We start from the raw sequence: 23,860 nt of genomic DNA on the forward strand, positions 1-23,860 counted from the left end.
GGATCAACCTGGTATGAAGTTGTAGCCACTGCAGCAGATGGATGTTCCTCCTGGTATGACTCATCCATACGGTACCAACACTTGATGGCAGTGTGGCCCGTACGTCCGCATATCTGACACTGTGGGCGATTGGTTGTCGAGGAAGAAGGACCACGACCACGGCCCTGGAACGGCGGCCCACCTCGGCCACGCGCACCACGACCAGCAGGTGGAGTCCCCCGGCCGCGACCACGCTGTGGACCACCACGGCCAGCGAAGTTTGCTTGCACGCCAATGTTGAGACGCGTCTCCGCCTGAGACTGCTGCTGACGCGCCTCAAATGCCAGGAGATGGGCGTAGAAATCATCGAGCGTGAGGGACTCGGTCTTCATGGTGATCGAAGTAACAAACGGATCGTAATACGAAGGCAAGCCAGCCAGGAGGTATGCAATGATCTCGTCAGTACGAAGAGGCGCATCAGCGGCAGCCAATTCGGCAGCGAGACTTTTGATCTTGCGAAAATAATCGGCAGCAGAGAGATCGCACTTCTTTGTGGTGGCCAAATCAACGCGCACTCGGACAGCACGTGCGCGGATAGCAGAGGAGAACATCCGCTTGAGGATATCCCAAGCCTCTTGAGAGGTGGTGGCCTCCACAACATCTTGGAGAATGTCTTCAGTCATGGAGGAAAGAAGACCACTGAGAAGCTGCTGATCTTGATCATACCACGCGCCATAGGCGGGGTTAGGCACGAGCTCGGCGCCCGCAGCAGTGGAGGAAGGAACCTGCCTGGGCGGCGGCGGCATGGATCCATCGATAAAGCCCATGAGCTTGGTACTCCGAAGGTACGGGAGCAGCTGGGCGCGCCACAACGTGTAGTTGTTCTTGTTGAGCCTAATGGTGACAGCATGGTGGATCGGGATAGGTGAAAACACAGACATAGCGCTAGAGGAGAGGCTGAAATTGGTGGCGGAGGTGGTGGAGGAGGATGAAGAGTTTATAGACATGATCGAATTATCGGCTCTGATACCATGTTGAAATGATTGGCGCTGAATGCCCTCTACGGACCAGGCACTCTCTTTATATAGAGGATTGTATACATGGAAGCTTACAACCGTGATCAATGGTGCACGGTACACAGGAGACACATCTCCAAATATAGATGATCTCCTCCCAAATATAGATTACACACTTCTTTGTTTAACAGCAAGAACTGTGAGCTACATAGGTGTTGGGCAGATATCTTGGATGCTATAAGCAAGGCTCAACATTCGACTGACATCACTGGCTGGTTGACTATACTGGTGAGGGATGATAGCAATTCTGTCGACCTGCTTACGAAGGAGGGCTTGCTGACTACCCATGATGTGGAGATTGCAAAAGGAGAGCAGGAAATCATGAACAAAGTATTTCCAGCAGAGAGCCGATCATCTGGGTTTGGTGTGGCTATGGATTTTCCAGACATATGGCCTTGCTATGAGTCCAGACCATCTAATGTGCAAGGCTATGCTGTAAAAGGGATACCAAATCTCAGAAACACATGCTATCGGAGTGCAGTATTGCAGTGCCTGTTTATGCTCGGTAAGCTGCTAGAAAGGATACTAACATCGACATGGTTAGCCATCCAAGGGTGCTCACAAATTGGAGTCGACGGGGTTCTTCAGCTGCCGTATTTGCTTGAGTTCTCACCTGTTCTTGAGGAGCTTTTTGTGGAGGCAAGTGCTTGGGATGTTCTTTACAACGTTGAGCAAGGAGACACATGGAATGTTCAACTCGTCAGATCCATTGATGGTGCTGCTGCTTTTGGCTTTCCCGAGACTCCTGAGCAAGCCGCAAGAGCTAGACTTGTGAGTGGAATTAAGCAACCATGGCCTCCACCTATGGCGTTTGAGTGTTTAGATTTGTGCATGGCCTCCGACAACTCGACGATCATGGTCAGCGGCTTGGGGGCAAGCCGCATTTCAAGCAGTGGGGAATGTTAGGAATGGTTGCCATATGAGACATTAGACAGGGATAAGTGGGTATCTTCACCTATAAAAGGGGAGCTGTACCGGCTGTAGGGGCATCAAAGAATCATTTTACAACAGAAATCTCTACTTCACATTATTGTTCATCTCTTCCTCTCCTTCTCTCTGTTGTTCTCAAATCCTCTCTTCCCAGTTCCTTCTAGAATACGTTGGTTGCTGCTACTCTGAATTGTCCAGAATCATATAATCCGTGATACTCTTGCTGTTGGTTCGAGCTGTGAGATTAGTGTTGTTAACATTTGGTATCAGACTAGGACTCAATCTCGATGGAGGCCACGATGCAGGATATTCTAGACGCACTGGCGCGCATGGAGGCACGCTTGACCGATGCGCTGGTGGGTCGCTGCGGCGAGCAGTACGCACGCGAGCACACTTCCCCCTTCGACGGATCCATGCCTCCTTCTTCCATCGTCAACACACAGTACCGCGACGAGGCAATCCTTCCGCCTCTCGTCCACGACGACGCTGCGAAGGTGGCGTCCTTGGATTCGGGAAACGACTTTGGCCTGCAGCAGACCGCCACGGTGCTTGCGTCCCTGGGGTCCGACGAGATGTCTTCGTCGACCACGCTCCTCGCCGGCTCCATATCCGACCGCTACATTCCGCCGCTCTACGACGACGACTGCTACACCATGCCACAGCCGTTTGTCGATACTCTCGCCAACCCCGATGATGACCTCCTCCAGGAGCTCGACGTGTTGGACGAGGATGCCGCGAGCGCCAACGCGGCTGACGACGATTCAGGCGCTGTCCTCGTCTATGCGCCGCTCGACTCGAACATCGACAGCAGCGGATCACCGCGCTACCCGTGCCTCCCCGAGGGCGCGGTGTTGTTCCATCGGGACCCGCACGAGAAGGTCCTCATCGGCGGGACGGAGTTGTCCGGCGAAGTCCGCCGCCTCCGTTTCTCCTTGTCGTCACCAGACCAGGCGATGAACCCCGCGCTCGTCCCCAACACCGACGCAGAGGAGGAGGAGGTTCTCACCATCACGCCCACCAAGTGTTCGACAATATACCTCAACCGCGGCATTTACTCCGTCCCCAACCCGGTCCTCCATCGTCAGCACCTACTCCGGGACTGCGACGGCAACCACGTCGGAGTCGACGTCGACATCCTTCCTACCTCCGAGTTCGACGAGGGTCCCATCTTCGACGAGGAGCCCTGCTTCCACCGCAGCCTCCTGGATTCAGATCCAGACTCTCCCTACGACTGGGCCGTCCCCGTCATCGCCGTCCACGGCAGCGGCGACACTGAGCTGTCCCACAGCGAAGCCGACAAGGTCCCCGCGACCGCCGCGCTACCCAACCTGCGCGAGAAGATCTGCTGTCGGTTCGTCGACAGGACGAAGCTGTCCCGCCACGTCCACCTCATCCACTTCTCCCTACCGTCGCCGGACCAGGTGCTCGGCATCCCCACCGGCACGCATGTCTTCGACTGCACCAGCGTTGACGGGAAGCCGTGTATGCGATCGTACACGCCGCCGAGCAAGGAGGACGAGGTTCTCGCCACTACGCCCAACAGGTGTTTGATGAATTGCTTCATCCTCACACAGAGTTGTTTCTCGCCTCCGGTCAGTTGCAGCTGGGATGCAGTGATGCAGAGACAACCATGGCCACCACCTATGCAATCCAACCGTGTTGTGAGCATCACCGACCGCCACACCGAGGAGGCCAGCCCCGTGCGCAAACTGGTTGCCGAGATCATTGGTGTGCTTGGGTCAAAACACATGAGAACTGTCACGCCGCTTCCTGACACCGGTCAATGGCTGCTTCTATCATTGATCGAGAAGCTCCCTCAAAGCGTGGTTGATCTACTGAGAGCTCATGTTATCAATCTCCATCATTATCTGATGTTGTTTAGCTTGCTGGGATTTTCAGTTCTGTTCGACTGTATCAAAGCACCTGACTCGAATGCTATCTGTAGAGGCATAACACAGGATATGACATATGCTGCTGTTCAAGCTTACACAGATGCATATAAGCCTGATTGGGAACGTATCAACTTCATTGTAGACATTTTGAGATCGACTCCTGGAGAAGGGCCTTCGTGGTACCATCTTTTGAAGAAAGTTAGTGGCGGCTGCAATGATCTTAAGAACAACGAACACATGCTTGTTGTTGTCCTTACCAAACAGCAAGCTATTAAGACAGGAGACAACTTCCAGATCGTGGAGTATTTCCTGGTTGAGGCAATCCAAATCCAGTCATATGGAGCAGAGGGCAATACCGAGCTCAACCTTTCAACTGGTGACTACATAGTGGTAGGGGTGTCAGATGTCCAGGTCTGGTGTGGCTGCGATCTGCTATTCCGCATTACAGACTGGCACATTCCATGGCATATCATCTTGGCGGTATCAAAAATTTCCATCGGCTTGGGAGCCAGCCGAAGCTCAAGAATGGAGAAATGTCAGCCATATGTCCAGTCGTCAGTCACTTCCCGTGACAAGCAAAAGTTGTTTGTCCGATTCTTTGGTGTGCTCTACAGAGTGTTCAACAAGATGAATTTCATGCTGCTGTTGGACGACGATTGGGAGCCACTGATGGATAATTACCGGCCTTTGGGAATAAAATCTCTGAGGTTCAACACATTTTCTCTTGGAAATATGTCACCAAAGATAGAAGAGCAAAAAATTCAGTACACCATTCATACCATTGGAGGAAGCTTAACTGCAGTTCATGGATTTTTTGTCCAACTTGGTGTCAATGTGGATACGAGTGACTGGGAGCTTCAAGCTCTGGGAAGACTTTCGGTTACTGTGGCAAAGCAAGCCAAGCTCGACCGCTTCCCCATCACCATTAGTGATCCAATCTCAGCTACGTTCGGTGAACCATTTGAGAAAGCCAACCCAAGCCATTCCTCCACAGCAATCGTTTGTCGAGCTGGTTCAGGAATTGATATGGTTGTTGGCCTTGTTTCTTCTAGTCTAGGTGCTGTTGCTAGTGGCCAAGGCAATTTCAAAGTCTTAGTTTGGGATCCTGGTGGTTATGCATATCACAGCTTGGGGACAAGCTGTATTTCAAGCGGTGGGGAATGTCAGCATCTCAGACAGGAGCAATGAGCAGACAACGAGAACAAGCCACGGCACGTGAGAGTCCATCGTCCAAACGCCAAGGTTACTGAGCCAATATGGGCCAAGTAGTGGGTCCGCTATCTATGGGTCGCTTGATGTTCGAGTAGTACTATATAAAAGACAAACACTTGTGTAATAGGGGCATGAACAATTTAGCTATCAAATATCAGATAAACTCGTCTTCCTCCCAGCTATTCCCTTCTCCAAGTCTTATTCTCCTCTGAGCTCTTCCTCTTGGATCCCCCTTCCCAGGTGTTGCTAACAATAAGTCCATCTCAAATTCATGGGGTGAGAGATGGAAATTGATTCTATAGATTTACATGCTATTTTTCTGATGTACAAATTATAACACACTTTTCTACTTGCTTCGCTATAACATATATATAGTATATAACTGTCTCTCTCATATGATTTAAGATAATATATAAATATATTACATATATGTTCATAATTAGTTTTGTCTAAATTATAATTATTGAAATGGAATTCAATTCCAACCAAACAAATAAACGGGGCCTAATTCTATTTTTGGTACCTGCGAGCTGCTAGCGCGGCATGACATCTCACACATGAACTCGTGGAATAGTTGTACGAGTCGTCATGATCTCACCGGCTATCTCATCCCAGCGATTACCAACACTGATGGCAACGCTTGCTTGCAATTGCAATGCAGCGACCACATGCGCGTGGTGGCCCTGGGCGCCTGCTGCGGTAGGACCACCGCTCGCGCCGTGCCGCCGTGTCGCCGTGCTCCTCTTACTCCAGGCGAGGCTCTCGTTCCCGAACGGCGGGCGTGGTGGTGCGCCCCGACAGCACGCACGTGGTAGTTGCCCACACGGCGCTGGGCGAGCTGCAGACGAGGCACTGGGTCCGTCATCCGTGGCGGCCGGACGGGCACGTCCGAGACCTTTTTACGACGGGGAACTCGGTGGCGCTGAGCAGGGACTTTTTTACGCGGTCGGCGGCGAGGCCGGGCGGCCGGCCAAGACGCCCACTGTCGACGTCAGGCAAGGCATTGACGGGCGCTCAGTTTCGTCCTTTCTTTAGTACTCTTGGTTCCGTCTTTAGTACGTCAGGCAACGTGAAGGAAGCTCTTCCGTTCCGTCTTCATTTTTTTTTTGCCGGATTGCAAAACCCTAGGCGCGGCCCGCCACACGGCTCGCGTTCGCAAAGGCCGACTTTTACAAGCCCAATAGGTAGTAGGATGCTTCAGTACCTTGATCTGTCATGGGCACAGTTGTCTTACTTGTCTGTGCAGTGTGCACTTCCGAACTCCGACGCCCGCCGGGTCATGAGCCTGACAACTTTGTATATAAGAGGCACATGCCTGTCCGGACACACAAACAAAACACAAGCATATACCGAAAGCAAGCAAGGCTTCTTTTTTTTTTCTTTCTCTCCCAAGAACATGGAGGCTCCCTCCACCTTGCTCCAGCTCTCCCTCTCCTCCTCCTCGTCTCTGGGTCTTCTTCTGCTGCTGCTGCTGCTTGTGCAGTTGCCGTCCATGGCCAGCTGCCACGAGGAGATGAAGTCCATCTACGTGGGCCAGAGGGTTCTCCCCGTGCGCCTCGGCCGGCCGGCGTTCGGGCCCGAGAGCCTCGCCTTCGACCACCGCGGCGACGGGCCCTTCACCGGCGTCTCCAACGGCCGCATCCTCCGGTGGCGCGGCGCCCAGCGCGGGTGGACCGAGTTCGCCCACAACCACAAGCACGAGTACGTATATATTTATATATAATATACACGCGCCGGCCGTACGCACGTTGCATTGGTCGTCTATCTATTGGCCGGTGACGCTGCTGTCGCTGCAAAGCACAGGACGGTGGCCATGTGCGCGGCGAAGAAGAGGCTGGTGGTGCCGGAGAGCGCGTGCGGGCGGCCGCTGGGCCTGCAGTTCCACCGCGCGTCCGGCGACCTCTACTACGGCGACGCGTACCTGGGGCTGATGCGCGTGGGGCGCCGCGGCGGCCTGGCGGAGGCGGTGGCCACGGAGGCCGGCGGCGCGCCGCTCAACTTCGTCAACGCCGTCGAGGTCGACCAGGAGACCGGCCTCGTCTACTTCACCGACAGCAGCGCCACGTACCAGCGGAGGTACGTACGGTCCGATCCTATCCGATCCCGCGCCACGCACACACAGGCACACAGCTAGCATTTGCGAACCATTTCAACTGAAAACTGTTCCTATAGCTATAGAACTCGTTCCCGAGGAACCGAACCAGAGCCCTTAGAGCATCTCCAAGAGACTCTTTATTTTTTACTCTCTATTTGACTCTTTATTTGTTTCTCCATAAATATTAAACTCTATATATAACATCTTATTCCAACAGACTCTCCAAAATATAATTTAGCTTGGCTAACGAGAGTTGCTAGCCAAATTTGGCTAGTGAGGGAGTTAATTTAGAGAGTGAGATAGCTTAGCAACTTAAATGGCTACTCTGTTGGAGAGCTATTATGCTATTAATTATCTAAAATTTAGCTTGACAAGCTATTTAGCTAGTCTCTTGGAGATGCTCTTAATAATGTACTGCAGTAACGACACACGCGGGCCGCCTGTATACGTGTACGGACGTAGTAGATGTTGCGTATATGCGCGTACGCACCGTATCTTTTTAATTCTCCTTTTATGATTTGCCGCAAGTACATACATACAGACAAAAAGGTGTAGTGTTGACAAGTACTGTGCGGAGCGGAGTAGTAGGGATCGATGAGCGCGGAGGCAGGCATGTGTGTGTGTGCGCGCGCGCGCGCTAGATTGCTAGTGAGGTGGTATACCGTACGTGATAGGCTGATAGCTAGGCGTTGATTCTCGATCGTGTGGCACGACGTGTCGTCGTGACATAACGTGCATGGTATACGCGCGTATATACATTCCAAAAAAAAAAGTTTGCGCTGCGGCGCATCCTTGTTCCAAGTACGCGAAAAGAGTACATTTCGCTGAAGCCTTTACACAGTGTAATGCAAGTGCCTGTAAATACAATACGTGGCACGGAAGTACATTTCATTCTTTAGTATAGTCGAGTTTTTAAGGACAAACATCTATCATCCATTTTTTAAGAAACTGTTTATGGTAATTTAAGTGGTTCAAACGTAGCGGTTTATAACTCAGTTTCTAGAAATTAGATTCTTAGTTTATTAAAATCCAAGAAACTCCTGGCTAAAAAAATTAAAAACTGGTTTCTTAAAAACTAAGTTGCTTCCAAACTGGACCTAATTTGACATATTAATTCATACAAATAAGATTGCCTCTTCTGTCTACTAACAAGGTACCGTTACGGCTCTGATTTAGATTTTTTTATAAAAAAAACTATTTACGCTAGCCATTACAACTAGAGTATATTTAGGAGTAAAGGGAATGAAGTTGATTCCTTTGTTATTCAATTTTAAATAGTAATGGAAATTTAACTCCTTAAATACTCTTGCTTCTAAATTAACATGCCGCTACGATATATATAGCGGACTAGATTTCAAAAGCTAAAATTTAAGGACCGCTATTTGAGTTAGTGAACCGCTATATATATAGCTCTCTACAGTTTTTTTATACTGGTTTAAAAAACGTGGTATAATATACAAAATGTAAATGATTTTAGTCCACTGAAGTTATACATATGGTTTAAGTGGTCATGAGAATGTCAATATTATTGCTACCTTTTTTTTAAACAATGGTAAGGACTGGTAGCCTTATGAGCTATATATATTTATGGCTCTTATAATCTATTTGTTTATATATAAACTCTGATGCATGATAACGTATATATAAGAGCATCTCCAAGAGCTCTCCATAAAACGACTCCTTAAAATCAGTTTTAAGGGACCTCTAAATAATAAGTGGGGTAGATTTTAATCCTTTCTCCAACAGATCCCTTAAAGCGGCAGATTGTTTCTGGGGAGCCCAAAAAACCCCTCATTTGTAACTACAAATGAGAGAGTTTTAAGGGATATGAAAAAGTTGGGAGCGCTTTAGGGGAACTGTTGGAGACATGTTTTTGTGTTTTTTCCAAAAAGATAGATTTAGGGGAGACTTCTGGGAAGTTTTTGGAGATGCTCTAAGTTGTGGAACACGATATGTTTCCTTAACTTAAGTATGTGAGACAACAGCCCATCGAGTATTGTTTAATGCTTATACTTATTATTCATAATATTTACGCTTAAATTACATGTCACGTATCAGATGTAACCGTGCAACCAAGACACAATCATAATAGTGGGATGAGCTTTTTAGAAAACTCCATAGAGAAGAATGTTTCCTAAAAAGGTCCTCCTACTTCTAGTTGTTGTGTCTGGGTCGTTGCTGGGATTATTGCACGGTTGCACCAACGCCTCCTCCGGTTGCACATCATACATTGTCGTCATAGTTACGATATGTCGTTATTGAAACTTATTAGCGTTGTCAATGGCGCCTGTTATCTGCGATCCCGCTACCTGTACACTAATAATCTACTACCAACCTGCTATACGCAATTGAGTACCTTGCTTAATTGGGAGAGACAATGATAACGCTAGCAGCTAGCCGATGATGACGACGAGAATTGACGAGACGGTGACACCGCGAGGGGTTTTGTTTTGATTGTTTTTGGTAAATCATTTCTTTATCGACTTAATTAGGTTTACCAGAATGTACGTACACCTATCACCTAAATCCACAAGATCCATAAAAGCTCCCCCTCCCCTGAGACATGCTCTAGAAACTCCTAAAAACTACTCACCATGCCACTAGTTACCTGCCTTATATTGGTTCGTTTACTCTTTTTTTTTCTCTCTCTCTTTTCTCGCTCGTCTCCACACAGCCTGCTGTGTTCCTCATCCGTACTGCACAGCCCGGCGCCCACCTCGCCGCAGCGCTCATCACCTCACCGTACTACGTGCCCTACCGTCACGGACGTTGTGCCCACCTCGCCATTGCAATGCAACCCACGGCCCTGCGTAAGACGGGGCCACGCAGCTGGCGGAGGAGGCAACGAAGATGAACTAATTTTATCCTCTTGATATTTGGATAGTTTAGGAACCATATTTTCACAAGTGATTTATATTTTCACAAAGGAAACTAGATCATTTTTCTTTAGAAAAATAGAAATCTCATGAAAAAATAGAGTTACCAAATTAGACCTAAAACTATACTTACTCCATTTCTTTTTAGTTGTCGCTGGATAGTTCAATTTTGCACTATTCAACAATAACTAAAACGAAACGGAGGGAGTATATATGAGCCCATATTAAACTTTAAGTTTTCAAGTCTATATTTCTTAAAAAAAAACTGGAAGTCTCTCGTTCATGCTGTGCGTGGGTACACTTTCTACTGTCATTAGACCAACCGCTAGACTCGCGTCTCGGCTCTACGACATCATTTCACCGCCTGCCCGTCTGACACAAGCATTAGCTAGGCTGTCCCCAAGTGGGCCTGTGTGCTGGTAAAATGCGCGGATCCAAGCGGTGCATTTACGCCGGCGTCATGGCAGTAAAAATTGGTGCGGCGACTACGCAGATATCCCCATGACATTTGCACGGACACTACAAGCGTTTCATGCTTCCTGCCGGCTGCCGCCCACTCTTTTACGGACACTCCAATAGTGCCGGGAATTGGGTCGGACCGGCTCCGCCCGAGAACATTGTGTTAGTGTTAAACGGGTTCGAGCCAAAAAAGTCCAAATTTTTTTTGATGTCGTACCAACTCGTAGAGTAAAAACAGTGGTCCAACCTAACCCTAAATTGTATTGTGCCATCATTGAACTGTGGCGGCCCAAACCCGGCACATATATTTCACCATATAAAATCAAAATATTACAACCACTTAAAATCAATATCTTATTAAATTAAAGATATTAAATAATTCTAGCAACATTTGACCATATAAAGTCCAAATATCACAACAATATAAAATCTATAACTTACTAAATTAAAGAAATTAAACAACATATGCTTCATTGGTCAGTGTTGGCCTAAGCCCGGTCTATCTGTGCAGGTCGTGCCGTGGTCGAATGGACCAGAATTTAAGGTCCGGTCCAGACCAGATTTCGGATCGTGCTAACCCGATTCATATTATTTTGTGTCGGGTCATACTCGTGCTGGCTCTAAAATCCGGCCCATATATTCAGCACACTACTCCCAGTTCAGTATAGCAACCGATAAATAGCAGCGATCTGGTACTACCGGCACTCCATATCTATTTCTAAAAAAGGTAATACCAGCAGAATCCTTGTGGTCGACTATTGATGAAAAATTTCTCACTCAACTGTGCAAGCTAGATTATACAGTCACTCGTACCTACCTGGAATTTCTCATACTCCAGCAACTTACCTATCCTAAAATGTAAAAACATGGTTTAAGAGCAAGGACAATGAAAATGATTAAATGGGCTAAAATTTCCTTTCTATTCAGGATTGAATGGGCTAATTAAAAGTCTCTCTAATTCCATATATTCTCCTTGCTCCCGAACAAGCCTTTAGAGTTTCTACTTTTTTAAGTCGCGCTACTTGGATTATGGGTGAGAGAGCGATAGAGTATGTGTACCTCTAAATATTTTTTTACTTAGTTAACCGATATAGAGACTGCTAAAACATCATAATATCCACGATTCCAATATTTAACTTAGTTAACCGATATAGAGATGGCTAAAACGTCATAATTAATATCCACGAATCCAGTGGATAAAAGGTTTCATCCACTTGTATACTTATAGAGTAGAGGTTATTGGTGGTGGATCTAGAAATGAACTAAGAGAGGTTAATTTACTAGTGACCAGTGACGGAGGCAACATATTATTAGGAGAACTCATTTCTCTCTCTTTTCTTCCTCCTCCCTTCTCTATCATTCACCCCTTTCTCCAATATGTGGGGGACTAGAGCCCTAGCCTTCTTAGATCCACCCCTGAAAGATAGAAGAGAGAAACTCTATATATAGAGGATCTATCCACTAACTTTAGATGACCTTTTAGAGGACGTTATTGGGCGTAGAGGACACAAATCTCTTCTAAAATTTAGGGTACATGGCATTTTATTGGAGTTGTTGAAGAGACTCTTAAGCTATCTCTAGGAGATCTTCTATCACATCCCCTACCATATCCCTTATTTTAAACTACACTCTACAAACAGTGATGTCTATAGTGCAAAATAGTGTTTTGTACGATTATATGCACAATATGCTAGCCACAACCTTAGAGTCCCATGCAGGTGTGTGTGGGGGAGGGGGTACACGAACTGCGGTCAAGATGGGGTGGGAACTAGGGACAGGGACGAGGAAGAGTGGGTCGGCCAGGCTTCAAAGTTGGTATGATGGTAATTTAACATATAGATCTAAACCCTAACTCGCGGTTGCACCTGCATCCGACCCAAAGATTTGATGGGTGAGTGTAAGTTTCTGTTTCAATCCGCAGGTGACATGTACTTGACTCAAAATTTGGTTTATTCTTTTTTTTTGCAAAAATGGTTGAGATACAATAATAATTATTTTGAATAAGTAACTTGACTAATGATTTATGAAATGTCTTGTTGCTGCTCGACATTAGAAGGCTTAAAATCCGTGGATATACTTCAATTATTGTTGTTAATTAATTATTTATATATAAATTTTTTGTTTAAAAATGTACATTGAGTAAAAACTCGTCACACAAAATCTGACGGTAAAACTTTTCTAATTGAACAAACTATAAGAACATTATTAATATTTGTGTATCTCCTATATTTATCAAAAAAATTATTTTATTATAAAGCAAACCATTATTATTATGCATTATAAATATTAGTATTGTGTATATATTTTATTATTTTTTAAAACAAAAACTTGACTTCTCAAAAACAAGGTGTTCAGTTATTTTGAGACAAATAGGGGTACGTTTTGTAGTATGCACGGTACTGTACTGCGTCAAATCTGAGACAAAGCTGAGTATCGGCTGCATACATGACACTAACTGTATTCAGATTTGTCAAATGAGAATAGTTCAAATATACTGTAAGGACCTGTTTGTAATGAAGTTTTGAAATACTATATATATTTAAAATCGTGTTTTACATGTACGAATTAAACACCTTTAACTGCTAATACCACAATATTATCAAATATCATAGTATTATCTCAAAACTGTAAAAATATCAAGTTTGGCATGGAAACACGTAGGACTGACCTGTTCTTTTTTTCACTCACTATAAAAATATAGTGGTAAGTTGGTTTCTCTGTTCCTGTAATGGTTGTTCTTAGGATCTGTTTAATTTCTTTAGTTTAGGGACTAAATTTTAGTAGTCTTCACTGTATTTGGTTACATGGACTAAAAGTATTCGGAACACATTAAATGATTCATACGAAAACTAAAATGACCATTAACATTTTCCCATCATTACTGCAATTGAAATAAATGAGAGATAAAAGATGGAATTAATATGATTTAGTCCCTTGTAGTCACCCCTTGAGGGACTAGGGACTAAAATAGTCTGGTCCCTGTTTTAGTTCTATAGTTTGGCTATTTAGGGTGAGACTAAAATGGAGGGATTAATCTTTAGTCACTCAAACCAAACAGGGACTTAAGAGCAACTTCAGTAGTTTTATAAAAGACTCCCTAAATCAATAATTTAGGTAGCTAAACTAAAAACCCCTCTCCAACAGCTCTCTAAATGAACTTCCTAAATTTAGCTTCTTCTCATCTAACCTCATTTTCTTCCGACATTTAGCAACCATTTACCAACTCCCTACCCAAAAAACCGACGATATTTTCTGTATTTTGGTGTCTTTTTCACTTTATAGTAAAGATATATTAACAGAGCCTATACGTCAGACGTCACCTAGACCGAATTTTTTGTATTTTAGCCCCTAAACCGAAGTAAATTTACGTTTAGACCTAAAAAAATTTTAAATGCAGTTTTGGACCCTTTGCTCGGCGCCATAGGCCGTGGCGCCGAGCTAACACAGCTCGGCGCCACAGCCTATGGCGCCGAGCTGTGACGTGGCCGCAACGGCTAGTTGCGTCCAGGGCTTACCTGGCTCTGACGTGGCGGCGGCGCTGCCTCGTAGCTCGGCGCCACAGATCTTGGCGCCGAGCTACGAATGCCTATAAAAACGCCCGCGCGGCTGGCCGAGAGCAGCACATTTCATCCCATTTCAAAACTTCGTCAAAAATTGCTGGATTCAAAGATTTGAGTTGGTTCACTTCGTAGGCCAAGGTATGATTTCGAACTGATTCGTTTTGTATATTGGGTTGTTAGTTAAATAATTTGTATACACCTATTATATTATTATTTCGAATATTAGTTTGTGTAGACTTATTATAAAGCATAATAGGTACAAGTGATAATTATAATCGTTTATTAGATGAAAGACATGTACCGAGAGGCGTTGTGGCAGAAGAGAGGTCGTCCTCGGGAGTTATATCCGGACGTATCTAGTAAGGATGCTCCTATTCCTCCTGAACTCCCCGTGCCTAACTGTGACTGTGGCAGACTGGCTTGGGTACATCAATCACAACATCCAGACACGGCTGCTCGCTGCTACTACCTTTGTGGCACTTTGGACGTACGTAGCTTATGACTTGTCACTTAACTTTGTTCGCATTCATTTTTTTGTAGATATGTAATAGTGCATCTTTCCATTATTTTAGGGACATCAGAAGTGTTTCTTTTTCCAGTGGATCGATGGTCCTGATAAATTTGACCCTCGATATCTGCTTTTCGTTAATTGGTTGAGTGGAAAGACCAGTCATGAGCGTTTTAAGCGTTGGGTACCTCCTCCCCCGAATCCTCCACCAATGACGGATGCAGAGAAGGAGGTAGCAACAGAAAGACGGATGGACTCACCGCCTCGATGCGATTGTGGAGACCGTGCTGTCATAGACGAAGACTATGACAAGCAGTTCTGTTGTCCGAACATTGATTATGTGAGCCCATTGATACGCTAAATATATGAACTAGTTTTTATTTACAATAAATTACTAATTTTTTCTCCTGCAGCCATACGGGTGGCGTAAGTGTCGTTTCAGAGAGTGGTTGTATGGTCCTTTGTCCCATTGGCCAGAGCCAGAGGTAAAGGAAAAGAGATACATGGGGTGGGCGGCAGAAGAGGTCAAATTTGATCCAGTACTCTGCAAATGCGGTATTGAAGCTAAGTATGGATTAGTTCCTTCGGAGCTTGGTGTTGGATATTTTTGTGGACATATGGTCGATTACGATGAGGTTGGTATTTTTTTTTGCACCAGATTTAATGTTATAGCGGTACTTACTATTTTTTTGTAGGAGACGAGGAAATGCAGTTGGGAGAGTTACGACGACAAAGGAGAGGTGATGCGGACAATAGAGTCCAAGAGAATAATGGGACAGAAGATGCGTTGTGGATCTCAGCTCGTTGATTCGTACATTAACGATCGCATACGCGACATGCGTAGGGAAGCAAAATCTGCCTTTTATGATAGCCCGAAGCGTGCAGAGTATAGGAGGTTCAAGGCGGCAGATGAGAAGAGAGCACAGGATGCAAGGGAATGGGAAGCGGCTCAAGCCGAGAAACAGATGTTGGATAATCTTGCTGATCGCCTCAAGGGAAGTAAGTGAGATAAATGATATTATAATTATGTTAGTACAATTTATTTATCCTGACTTTGCTAACTTAATTTTCTCATTATATTTGCAGAGATTGGAAGCGGCGTAAACTATTTGGCCGATGAGGCGCATGCGAGATATGTTCAGGATAAAATGGCAACGGTTGAGCTGATGGAGGAGGAGGACGACGACACATCTAGATTGAGTGAGCTTATCGCCCTCGCAGAGGCAGGATTACATGAAGAAGAGGAGGACGACATGTCAAGGTTGAGTGCGTCTCGAAGTCCGTGACCTTCTTCTGTCTCTGTCTGTCGAACCTGCAAAAGTTAGAACCATATATTAGCGACTAACTGATATTTCAATTATTAGTTAGAATAACAAGTGCATGTAGTAACTCACTTATGAAGTTCTATTGAAGTCGAGAATGGCTCCACCGGAAACTCCTGGCGCAATCCGAACTGTCGAGCAACTCTGTGGGGCAAGTGGTACTCAACAGCATAAAAACAGATGAGGGGACACCTCATGAGGTAGAGGTTCTCGTCTATTGAGCACATGCTGCTCAACTGTATGCTGGCGAAATATGGATCAAGATACGGTTGCCAAGTCACCTGCAAAAGTTTTAGAAAGCCCATGTAAGCACGCTGGTGTCGTGTGATAAAAGTAGAAAGGACATGTAAAAAGAAAAAAGGAGACAACTCACCATCGAAGGAGTAAGTGCGTCGAGCTCGTTTGAGTACTCCACGTAAGCACGCTGGTGTCGTGCGAATGGCTCCTCGACCTGGTCCCAGCGGTAAGCAGCCGTGGGCTTAAGCCGATGTCCGGCTACCACGAACCACTCACGAGGAGGAAACTCTCTGGGTCGCCCGACGGGTATGTGTGCCCACATCCACAGCTGTAGTAGGTAGACACATCCACCTAAGCTGGCGGTCCTCGACGAACGACGACAAGCCTCGCAAAGTTGCCTGTACAGGAAGGCCAACACTGCTGAAGCCCAGCTGTAACCTCCGGTCGTATCCCAGTCAGTCAGGCAGGGCAGAAACATCCATGACGCGCCTGTCGCCTGTTGCGTCTGGAAAAAGAACTGAACCAAAGAGATGGAGAATCCAAGCTCGACAATGGTATCCAACCGTCTGCTCATCTGCACCAGGTGGACACTGCCCAAAGCTCTGCCTAAGCCAGGTCAGTGGGACTCCGGTGTTGTGGCTACCTCGTAGCTCATCCGGAAGCAGTCTCCCAAGAAAGGCCTCCACCCTCTGCCTCCAACCGCCTGGTGATGCCTGACCGGTCACTGGACGACCCATAATGCTGAGACCAAGAATCTTCTGGCAATCTTCAAGCGTCACAGTCATCTCACCGCAGGGAAGGTGGAAAGTGTGAGTCTCTGGCCGCCACCTATTGGAAGACAGAAGAATACAAAAATCATTAGTATGCAAAGTAGATTTGATAATTGTAAATATTAAACAACTAGAGAAGTCTTTACCTGTCGACCAGAGCCGTCAACGCCGCTGGGTTGAAAGTGGGCAGCCCACGGCGGACCTGGTACGATAAGACGTCCAAGCCAGCCCTCTGTAGGAGAGGAGTATACCTCTCATCGTACCTCATCTCCTCCAGAAACCGGTCGTGGGTCCGGACCCGCAGAACGGGCAACACCTAGCAATCAAAAGATTTTTCATTAGTCAAATATAGGTCGCATATATTAATTCAAATATAGGTCGCAAATATAGCAAACAAAATATTACCTCTCCCTCTGCGGTGAGACGGCCCCTGTGGTGCTCGTCGTAGTGAGGGTCCAGCAAGTGGAACTGCGCCATCCTGCAAATTAAGATATCAACATATTAGAATATAAGTTGTGTACAAAGTGTAACAAAAACATCGACATATTAGAATAAAATTTGTGTATAAAAAAATATATCACACCTGACTAAGTGTCCAAATGCATGTACGTGAGTTGTGGCCAAGTCTACCGCATTTTCCGCATTCATTCTGCTCTGGGTCCACGAGAAAGGGGGACGCTCGTCCTCTCCTACTGCGACCGGAAACCTGATCCATAACCATGTTGCACCGGCTCCTTTTCCTACTACCACGTTTGTCCCATCGATGCGCTGGATCAGCAACGTATACCGGACCGGTGTACGTTGGCCATTGTGACTCATCAAGAAATGGCTCAAAACGAGGGCTCCAGGTACGTACTAAGCTCTCTACACTGAACTCAGAAGGTATTCTGCTCTCAAATGCAAAGTTACGATGACGTGCGGCCGCAACATAATGAGAACATGGAAAATGGTATTGTCTAGGTTTACCACATCCGCACCAGAATGCATCAAGTAACACGACATGTGTCCTCGAAGGTCGCACCTCACCGTCCGAATTTATGCCGCCTAGTGTTGTTACCTCGTATTTACCCAGCTCCTCATCAAAGCATTGTACCTCATGTCTATGGGCACGTTCCTTTGCATTATTAAGGTGTGATGTTGGTTTAGGTGCCCATCTCTGCCCTCGGGTCTGCATTGCCTTGGCCTGCGCGTGTCTATCATTAAACCAAGCCACAAGCCTATAAAAAGTGAATGTTACTATAGCATTGACTGGCATGCCCCGTATACCCTTGAGCACACTGTTAAATGACTCGGCCATGTTGCTAGTCTGAAACTCGAACCGCCAGCCACCTTCGTCGTAGGCCCTTGTCCATTTGTGCGGTTCCCTCAGCAATCCAGCAATCCAGCTCTTACCTTCAGCATTTGTTGCATCTTTTAGTTCCTTCAACTTATCCTCGAAAAACGAAACCTCCAACTGACGACATACCTCCTCAAAAAGGGGGAAGTTAGCCTTGCTATGATCCTTTCGAAGAAGATTTTCTGCTAGATGTCGAGTGCACCATCTGTGGTGCATGGGTGCGTAGCCAGTAATCTGCTCTTGCACTGCATTAAGAATACCTTGGTGTCTGTCAGATATGACACCAACCTCGCGTCCAGGGCCTACGACATGGATGCGTACAAGCCGCAAGAACCAAGACCAACTATCTCTGTTCTCCCTCTCCACCAAAGCAAATGCCAAAGGAACCAGTGAGTTGTCTGCGTCGCATGATATGGCAACCAACAATGTGCCCTTATACTTCCCAAGCAGAAAAGTACCATCAATAGAGAGCACGGGACGACAATGCCTGAAGGCCTCTACGCACTGCGAGAAACACCAGAAAGCACGATAAAATATCTCTTTGCCGTTCCTCCATTCATTAGGTTTGGGGATGTACTCGTAATGCATGCCTGGGTTTTTTGCTTTCATTGCATTGAACAATGCTGGTAACTTCTCATAACCCTCCTCCCAATCCCCGTATATCATCTTCCATGCTCGCTGCTTTGCCCTCCATGCCTTCCCATATTTGATCCTGTAACCAAACAGCTCCGAAGTCATGGTCATAATTGACTTCACCTTCAAGTTTGGCTGACCCTTCAATATCCCCAATATCCTTTTCGCAATCAGGGTAGATGTCAACTGACGATGCTTAGAGCTCAGCTCTGTCTGGGCACAAGTGTGTGGACCTACAATTTTGGTGATCTTAAACTTTCCGGTGTCCTTCTGCCTTCGGGCACATACCCTCCAATTACATTCTGGCACCTCGCACACAACAATGTAACGACGCTGTGCATACGAATGCCTCACCTTGAACGGCCTCTTCCGGTTCACAGAATATTCCTGTAGCCATCGTCTCAGTGTAGGCAGATCCTTGAAAAGTAAGCCAACCTTAATCTCAATGCTGTCGGCGTTATCCGGAGCCTCTAGCAGTTCATCGTCACGTCCTTCAGCATACGCACGGGTGGATTGACTTAAACTGCTAAATTCATGTACTGCAGGGTCTCGCTCCGGACACAAACGTCTTATGAGTTCAATTTCTTGCTCGGTCATTTCTTGAACCGGACGGTCATCATCAGAATCTACGGCCCGTGCAGCCTCATATGGCTCCTCCTCATCCTCAATCTGAACATCAACACTATTGGATGCCCTGCATATGTTGTCCATATTATATGACACAGGCACATCAATCTGAACATCAGCATTATCGATATGTGGAGATCCTGCATCGGGTCGGAGCAAGAAAACCCACATTAAAAAGTCTAATCAAACGAAATAATGATGGATACGAACAATGTGTCGAAGACACTTACTAGGATGATCGTGAACTGGATCCTGGGTCAATGGGATCTCTTGGGGGGGGGGGGGGGGGTACAACCGCATTAGAAGCCCCACAAACGCCGGGAATAGGACGAGAAATCCCATACTCGTGCGGACCCGATTGAGCATCGGGCACAACAACGACTTCTTCATGAAGCTCTACCAAAGGAGCTTCAATACGAGATGCATTTGGCATTTGTGGAGACAACCCGACTGGACCTCCGCAATGACTAACATGTAACTTTTGAACAACCACATCCAAACATGGTGGAACCATCGTCTTCACAATTCTTAAATATATCACCCAATCATCTTCTGAGGTAATGGAGATCAACCGTCGGACAACTGTTCCATATGTAATATGGGACAACAAACCCTGAATTGATATTCTAGGGTCGTTTATGTCGCAACTAATCTCCTCACAAGCTCGAGCCAAAAGCTGGTCAAAAGATGGTCTTTCAACGAACAACATGGTCACGATCTTCATACCATCAAAAGTAACACTCCCATAAGCATCTATCTCCACCCTTCCTCCATGGTATAGTGTTACTAGGCTGTCCATCTATTGCAAAAATGGATTACTAACTCAATAATGGCTACATACTTAAGCCTACTAACTTACTAAGTAATAAATAGATATTAACTAATAACTATACAGTAAATATTAAATGAACACATCAAACGAAATTACATAATCTATAAATAATGTACGAAAACTATGTATACCTGATAACGCGTAGGAGTCCAGCTAACGGTGGAGAAGGTCAAGTCGGACGAACACCTACGTACAAAAAAAACCAATTGTCAGTAAAAAATTGGGCAGCACCTCCCCTGTAAAGTGATGTTTATAGAACCTGCGAATAAACGACAACACGATGGTTGCCAACACATAAAACATGTAATATCAATGCGCTAAACAAAATGGTAACTATATCAATGCACTAAGAATTTACTAAACACTAACAATATACTACGCAACAAACTAGCTAACTATTTTAATAAACACTAACAACAAAATATCTAACTATTTACTATACAATCAATAAGTAGATACCTAACTAATTATTACTAGTTTACAAACTAAGCAATTAAAAAAAATGGTCGGCAGTGGGGCGGGAGCTACCAGGCGAGCTCGGGCGGTGGGGAGCGAGCTCGGGCGGCGGCGACCTCCGGCGGCGGCGACCTCGGGCGGTGGGGTGCGAGCTCGGGGCGAGCTCGGGCACTGGCGGCCGCGACCTCGGCCGGTTTGGAGCGGGCTCGGGGCGACCTCGGGCGGGCGGGCGGCGGCGGCGGGCGGACCTCGCACGACCGCGGGCGGCGGCGACCTACGACGAGGAAGGCGGCGGCGATTTGAGGAGAACGCGGCGCGGCGGCGCGGATGTTTGGAATGAGCGCAGAGAGAAGAAACGCGCGCAGAGAGAAAGCGTTTTTCGGTTTTTTCCTAGCTCGGCGCCAAGATCTGTGGCGCCGAGCTAGGTGCCACGCGGGACAGCCACGTCACGAAGCTCGGCGCCACAGGCTGTGGCGCCGAGCTGTGTTACCTCGGCGCCACAGGCTGTGGCGCCGAGCTAAGGGTCCAAAACTGCATTTAAAATTTCTGGGGGTCCAAACGTAATTTTTTGACTCGAAAGGGGCTAAAAAACAAAAAATTCGGTCACCTAGATATTAAATAATTGTCAATGCAATAGCCCGGCAATAAATCAAAAGGCCAACACAGCTCAACAAACTAAGGGCCTGTTTGGTTCACTACCTCAGTTGCCACACTTTGCCTAACTTTTCTGCCTAAGGTTAGTTATTCAATTCGAACGACTAACCTTAGGCAAAGTGTGGCACATTTAGCCACAAACCAAACAGACCCTAAATCTCTCATCGCTGATGGTTCCTCTTAAACTAGTAACATGTTAAATTTTAACATATTTAGAAAGTAATATATAGAGAATGGGTAGAGGAGATGGGTTTTTTATTTCTTATATTATTTGAGGACTTACTAAATCTAGGATTTAGATAATATAATTATACATAACTATAATGCAACCTACCTGAAGAATACGGAATGAATCCACTTTATTGTCGCGGATCTGACTCGGGCAGCACGGTCCATGCTGATGGAGAAGACAATTAATTGTTCTGGGTCCAGCCACTGCGACGAGTTGTCTGTTGTACAATCTACTGGGTATTGCTCCGTCCTCCAGGTACTTGTTCATGGTCCGACCATGACACGTGGAGGTCTCCTCGCTGCACTCCAAAGGGCACATACGATCACACTGATTCCGCTATTCATACTTTCTATTTATATTTAAATACCTCTCTCAACTATTCTTCCTTTATTTTATCTTCTCTCCAACCATTCTCAATATTCAACTTCTCTTTACATCTGTTTTGGAGTTTTTAAAAATACTACCATATTTGTATTATCGTAATACATATTATTATCTGCTAATTAAATTTGAAAATGATTAATTTCATAATTATTATTGTTGATTAGTGGAGGGGAGATTAGAGCTCCCCTCTCCCCCATAGGAAAATCCTCTCACCCCGTGGAGTGGCTGGGGGATGTCCCCGCCCTGTCAGGGGAGGTATCAAGGAGTCCGCCTAGGCCTAATCAACCGTACAAATGTCACTGGTCTGCAACTGTTCGCTGCTGCACATGCGCGGCTTCCAATCCTGCCCAAATCCCAATTTTAGCTGTACCCGGCTACCCGTACGCAGCCCTGGCCCAGCTGATGTGCACAGGGTTTATTCGTGGTATATTAAAATCACCTTCATTCACCGTGGTTAGTTTACGTAGTACTAACCTGTGCTGACACTGATTTTCTCGCAGCGACTACATCATGATCATCCTGACCGGGGAAGCGACGGGTCGGCTACTGCGGTACGACCCGGCCACGGGCAGCGCCGCCGTGCTGGCGTCCGGCCTGTCCTTCCCCAACGGCGTGGCGCTGAGCGCGGACGGGACGCACGTCGTGGTGGCCGAGACCACGCGGTGCCGCCTGCTGCGCCACTGGCTGCGCGGCCCCGCCGCCGGCACCACCGAGCCCTTCGCCGACCTGCCGGGGTACCCGGACAACGTGCGCCGCGCCGGCGACGGTGGGTACTACTGGGTGGCGCTCAACCGGGACAAGTCGTGGCTGGAGCAGGGGACCACTCCCCGGTCCGTGGCTGCCGTCAGGGTCCACGCTGAGACGGGCGTCGTCGTCGAGGCGTTGCGCGGGCTCGGCAACGCCACGGTCAGCGAGGTCCTGGAGCGCCCCGGCGGCGCGCTCTGGCTCGGTTCTGTCGACACGCCTTACGTCGGTCTGTTCAAGATCGGCCTCTAGCTAGCAGCGTACGTGTGTAGCCGTGTATGTCTGTCGTTTGTCCTAAATTAAGAGTAGTCGATCTTCTATCTGTCGCACACGTACGTGTGACAGCAATGTAATATATGTGCACTAGTAATGTCGGACGCCTATCTATAATATATTGTCATCGTAGAAATGCACTTTGTTCGCGCTGTTCGCTTCGACTCCAGCTACAATCCCAAAACACTCCACAAATAATAAAAGCTGTTTCAAATTGAAACCAAGCAAACAATCAACTTATCTCGCCAATAATAGCGGAGACGGTCCCAATTTAAAACCTAAGCAACATTATTATAAATTTCTAAAGTCCACGAAAAGTCTCAAGTCGATTATAATAATGTTAATATTTAAAACCTAAGCAACTAATAATTTTAAAAGAATAGGTAACAATAATATTAAAACAAATAATTATTAAGTGCTAACGAACTAGAAAATAGTATAGTGTCTGTGTTCCAAACATCGTTCCGACAAGTATTTTTTTTGCGTGTTTCGTGCTTCAGACGTTGTGCGCGGTGGGCATAAGATTTATACTTGTCGCGTACCGTAATTAGGGGTACTCCAACACTCCTACACACGGCTAGTAACCACCATCAACACAAGCCGCAGAGGCTGATGGGCACGATTCAGGTCAAGGCTTCGTCTACCCAAGGGCCGCGATCTCGCCTCGCCCGAGCCCAGCCTCGGGCGGGAACTGTAGTCCCGGACGAAGTTACGTCTCGCCCGAGGGCCTCCTCAGGCAGTGGGCGCACCCTCGGCACGCCCGAGGCCCAACT

At 46.7% G+C, this 23,860-nt stretch overlaps 2 protein-coding genes and 1 non-coding gene across 3 annotated transcripts; 2 read left to right on the forward strand and 1 right to left on the reverse strand.

Annotated features, from left to right (window-relative positions):
* Positions 1–313: 313 nt before the first annotated feature.
* LOC111589836 (small nucleolar RNA Z247) lies at positions 314–452 on the reverse strand. The gene has a single exon (XR_004851671.1). It is a non-coding gene; the product is annotated as a small nucleolar RNA Z247 (small nucleolar RNA).
* A 1,777-nt stretch (positions 453–2,229) lies between these two features.
* LOC103632672 (uncharacterized) lies at positions 2,230–5,483 on the forward strand. The gene has a single exon (XM_008654422.4). The coding sequence runs from the start codon at positions 2,273–2,275 to the stop codon at positions 5,063–5,065; it is 2,793 nt and encodes a 930-aa protein (XP_008652644.2). The 5' UTR covers positions 2,230–2,272; the 3' UTR covers positions 5,066–5,483.
* A 933-nt stretch (positions 5,484–6,416) lies between these two features.
* On the forward strand, positions 6,417–23,223 carry LOC103632673 (protein STRICTOSIDINE SYNTHASE-LIKE 10). The gene is made up of 3 exons (XM_008654423.3): positions 6,417–6,790; positions 6,893–7,165; positions 22,571–23,223. The coding sequence occupies exons 1-3, from the start codon at positions 6,486–6,488 to the stop codon at positions 23,064–23,066; spliced, it is 1,074 nt and encodes a 357-aa protein (XP_008652645.2). The 5' UTR covers positions 6,417–6,485; the 3' UTR covers positions 23,067–23,223.
* The last annotated feature ends 637 nt before the right edge of the window (positions 23,224–23,860 follow it).

This window comes from Zea mays, chromosome 7, assembly GCF_902167145.1.
Source record: "Zea mays cultivar B73 chromosome 7, Zm-B73-REFERENCE-NAM-5.0, whole genome shotgun sequence".
Taxonomy (NCBI): domain Eukaryota; kingdom Viridiplantae; phylum Streptophyta; class Magnoliopsida; order Poales; family Poaceae; genus Zea; species Zea mays.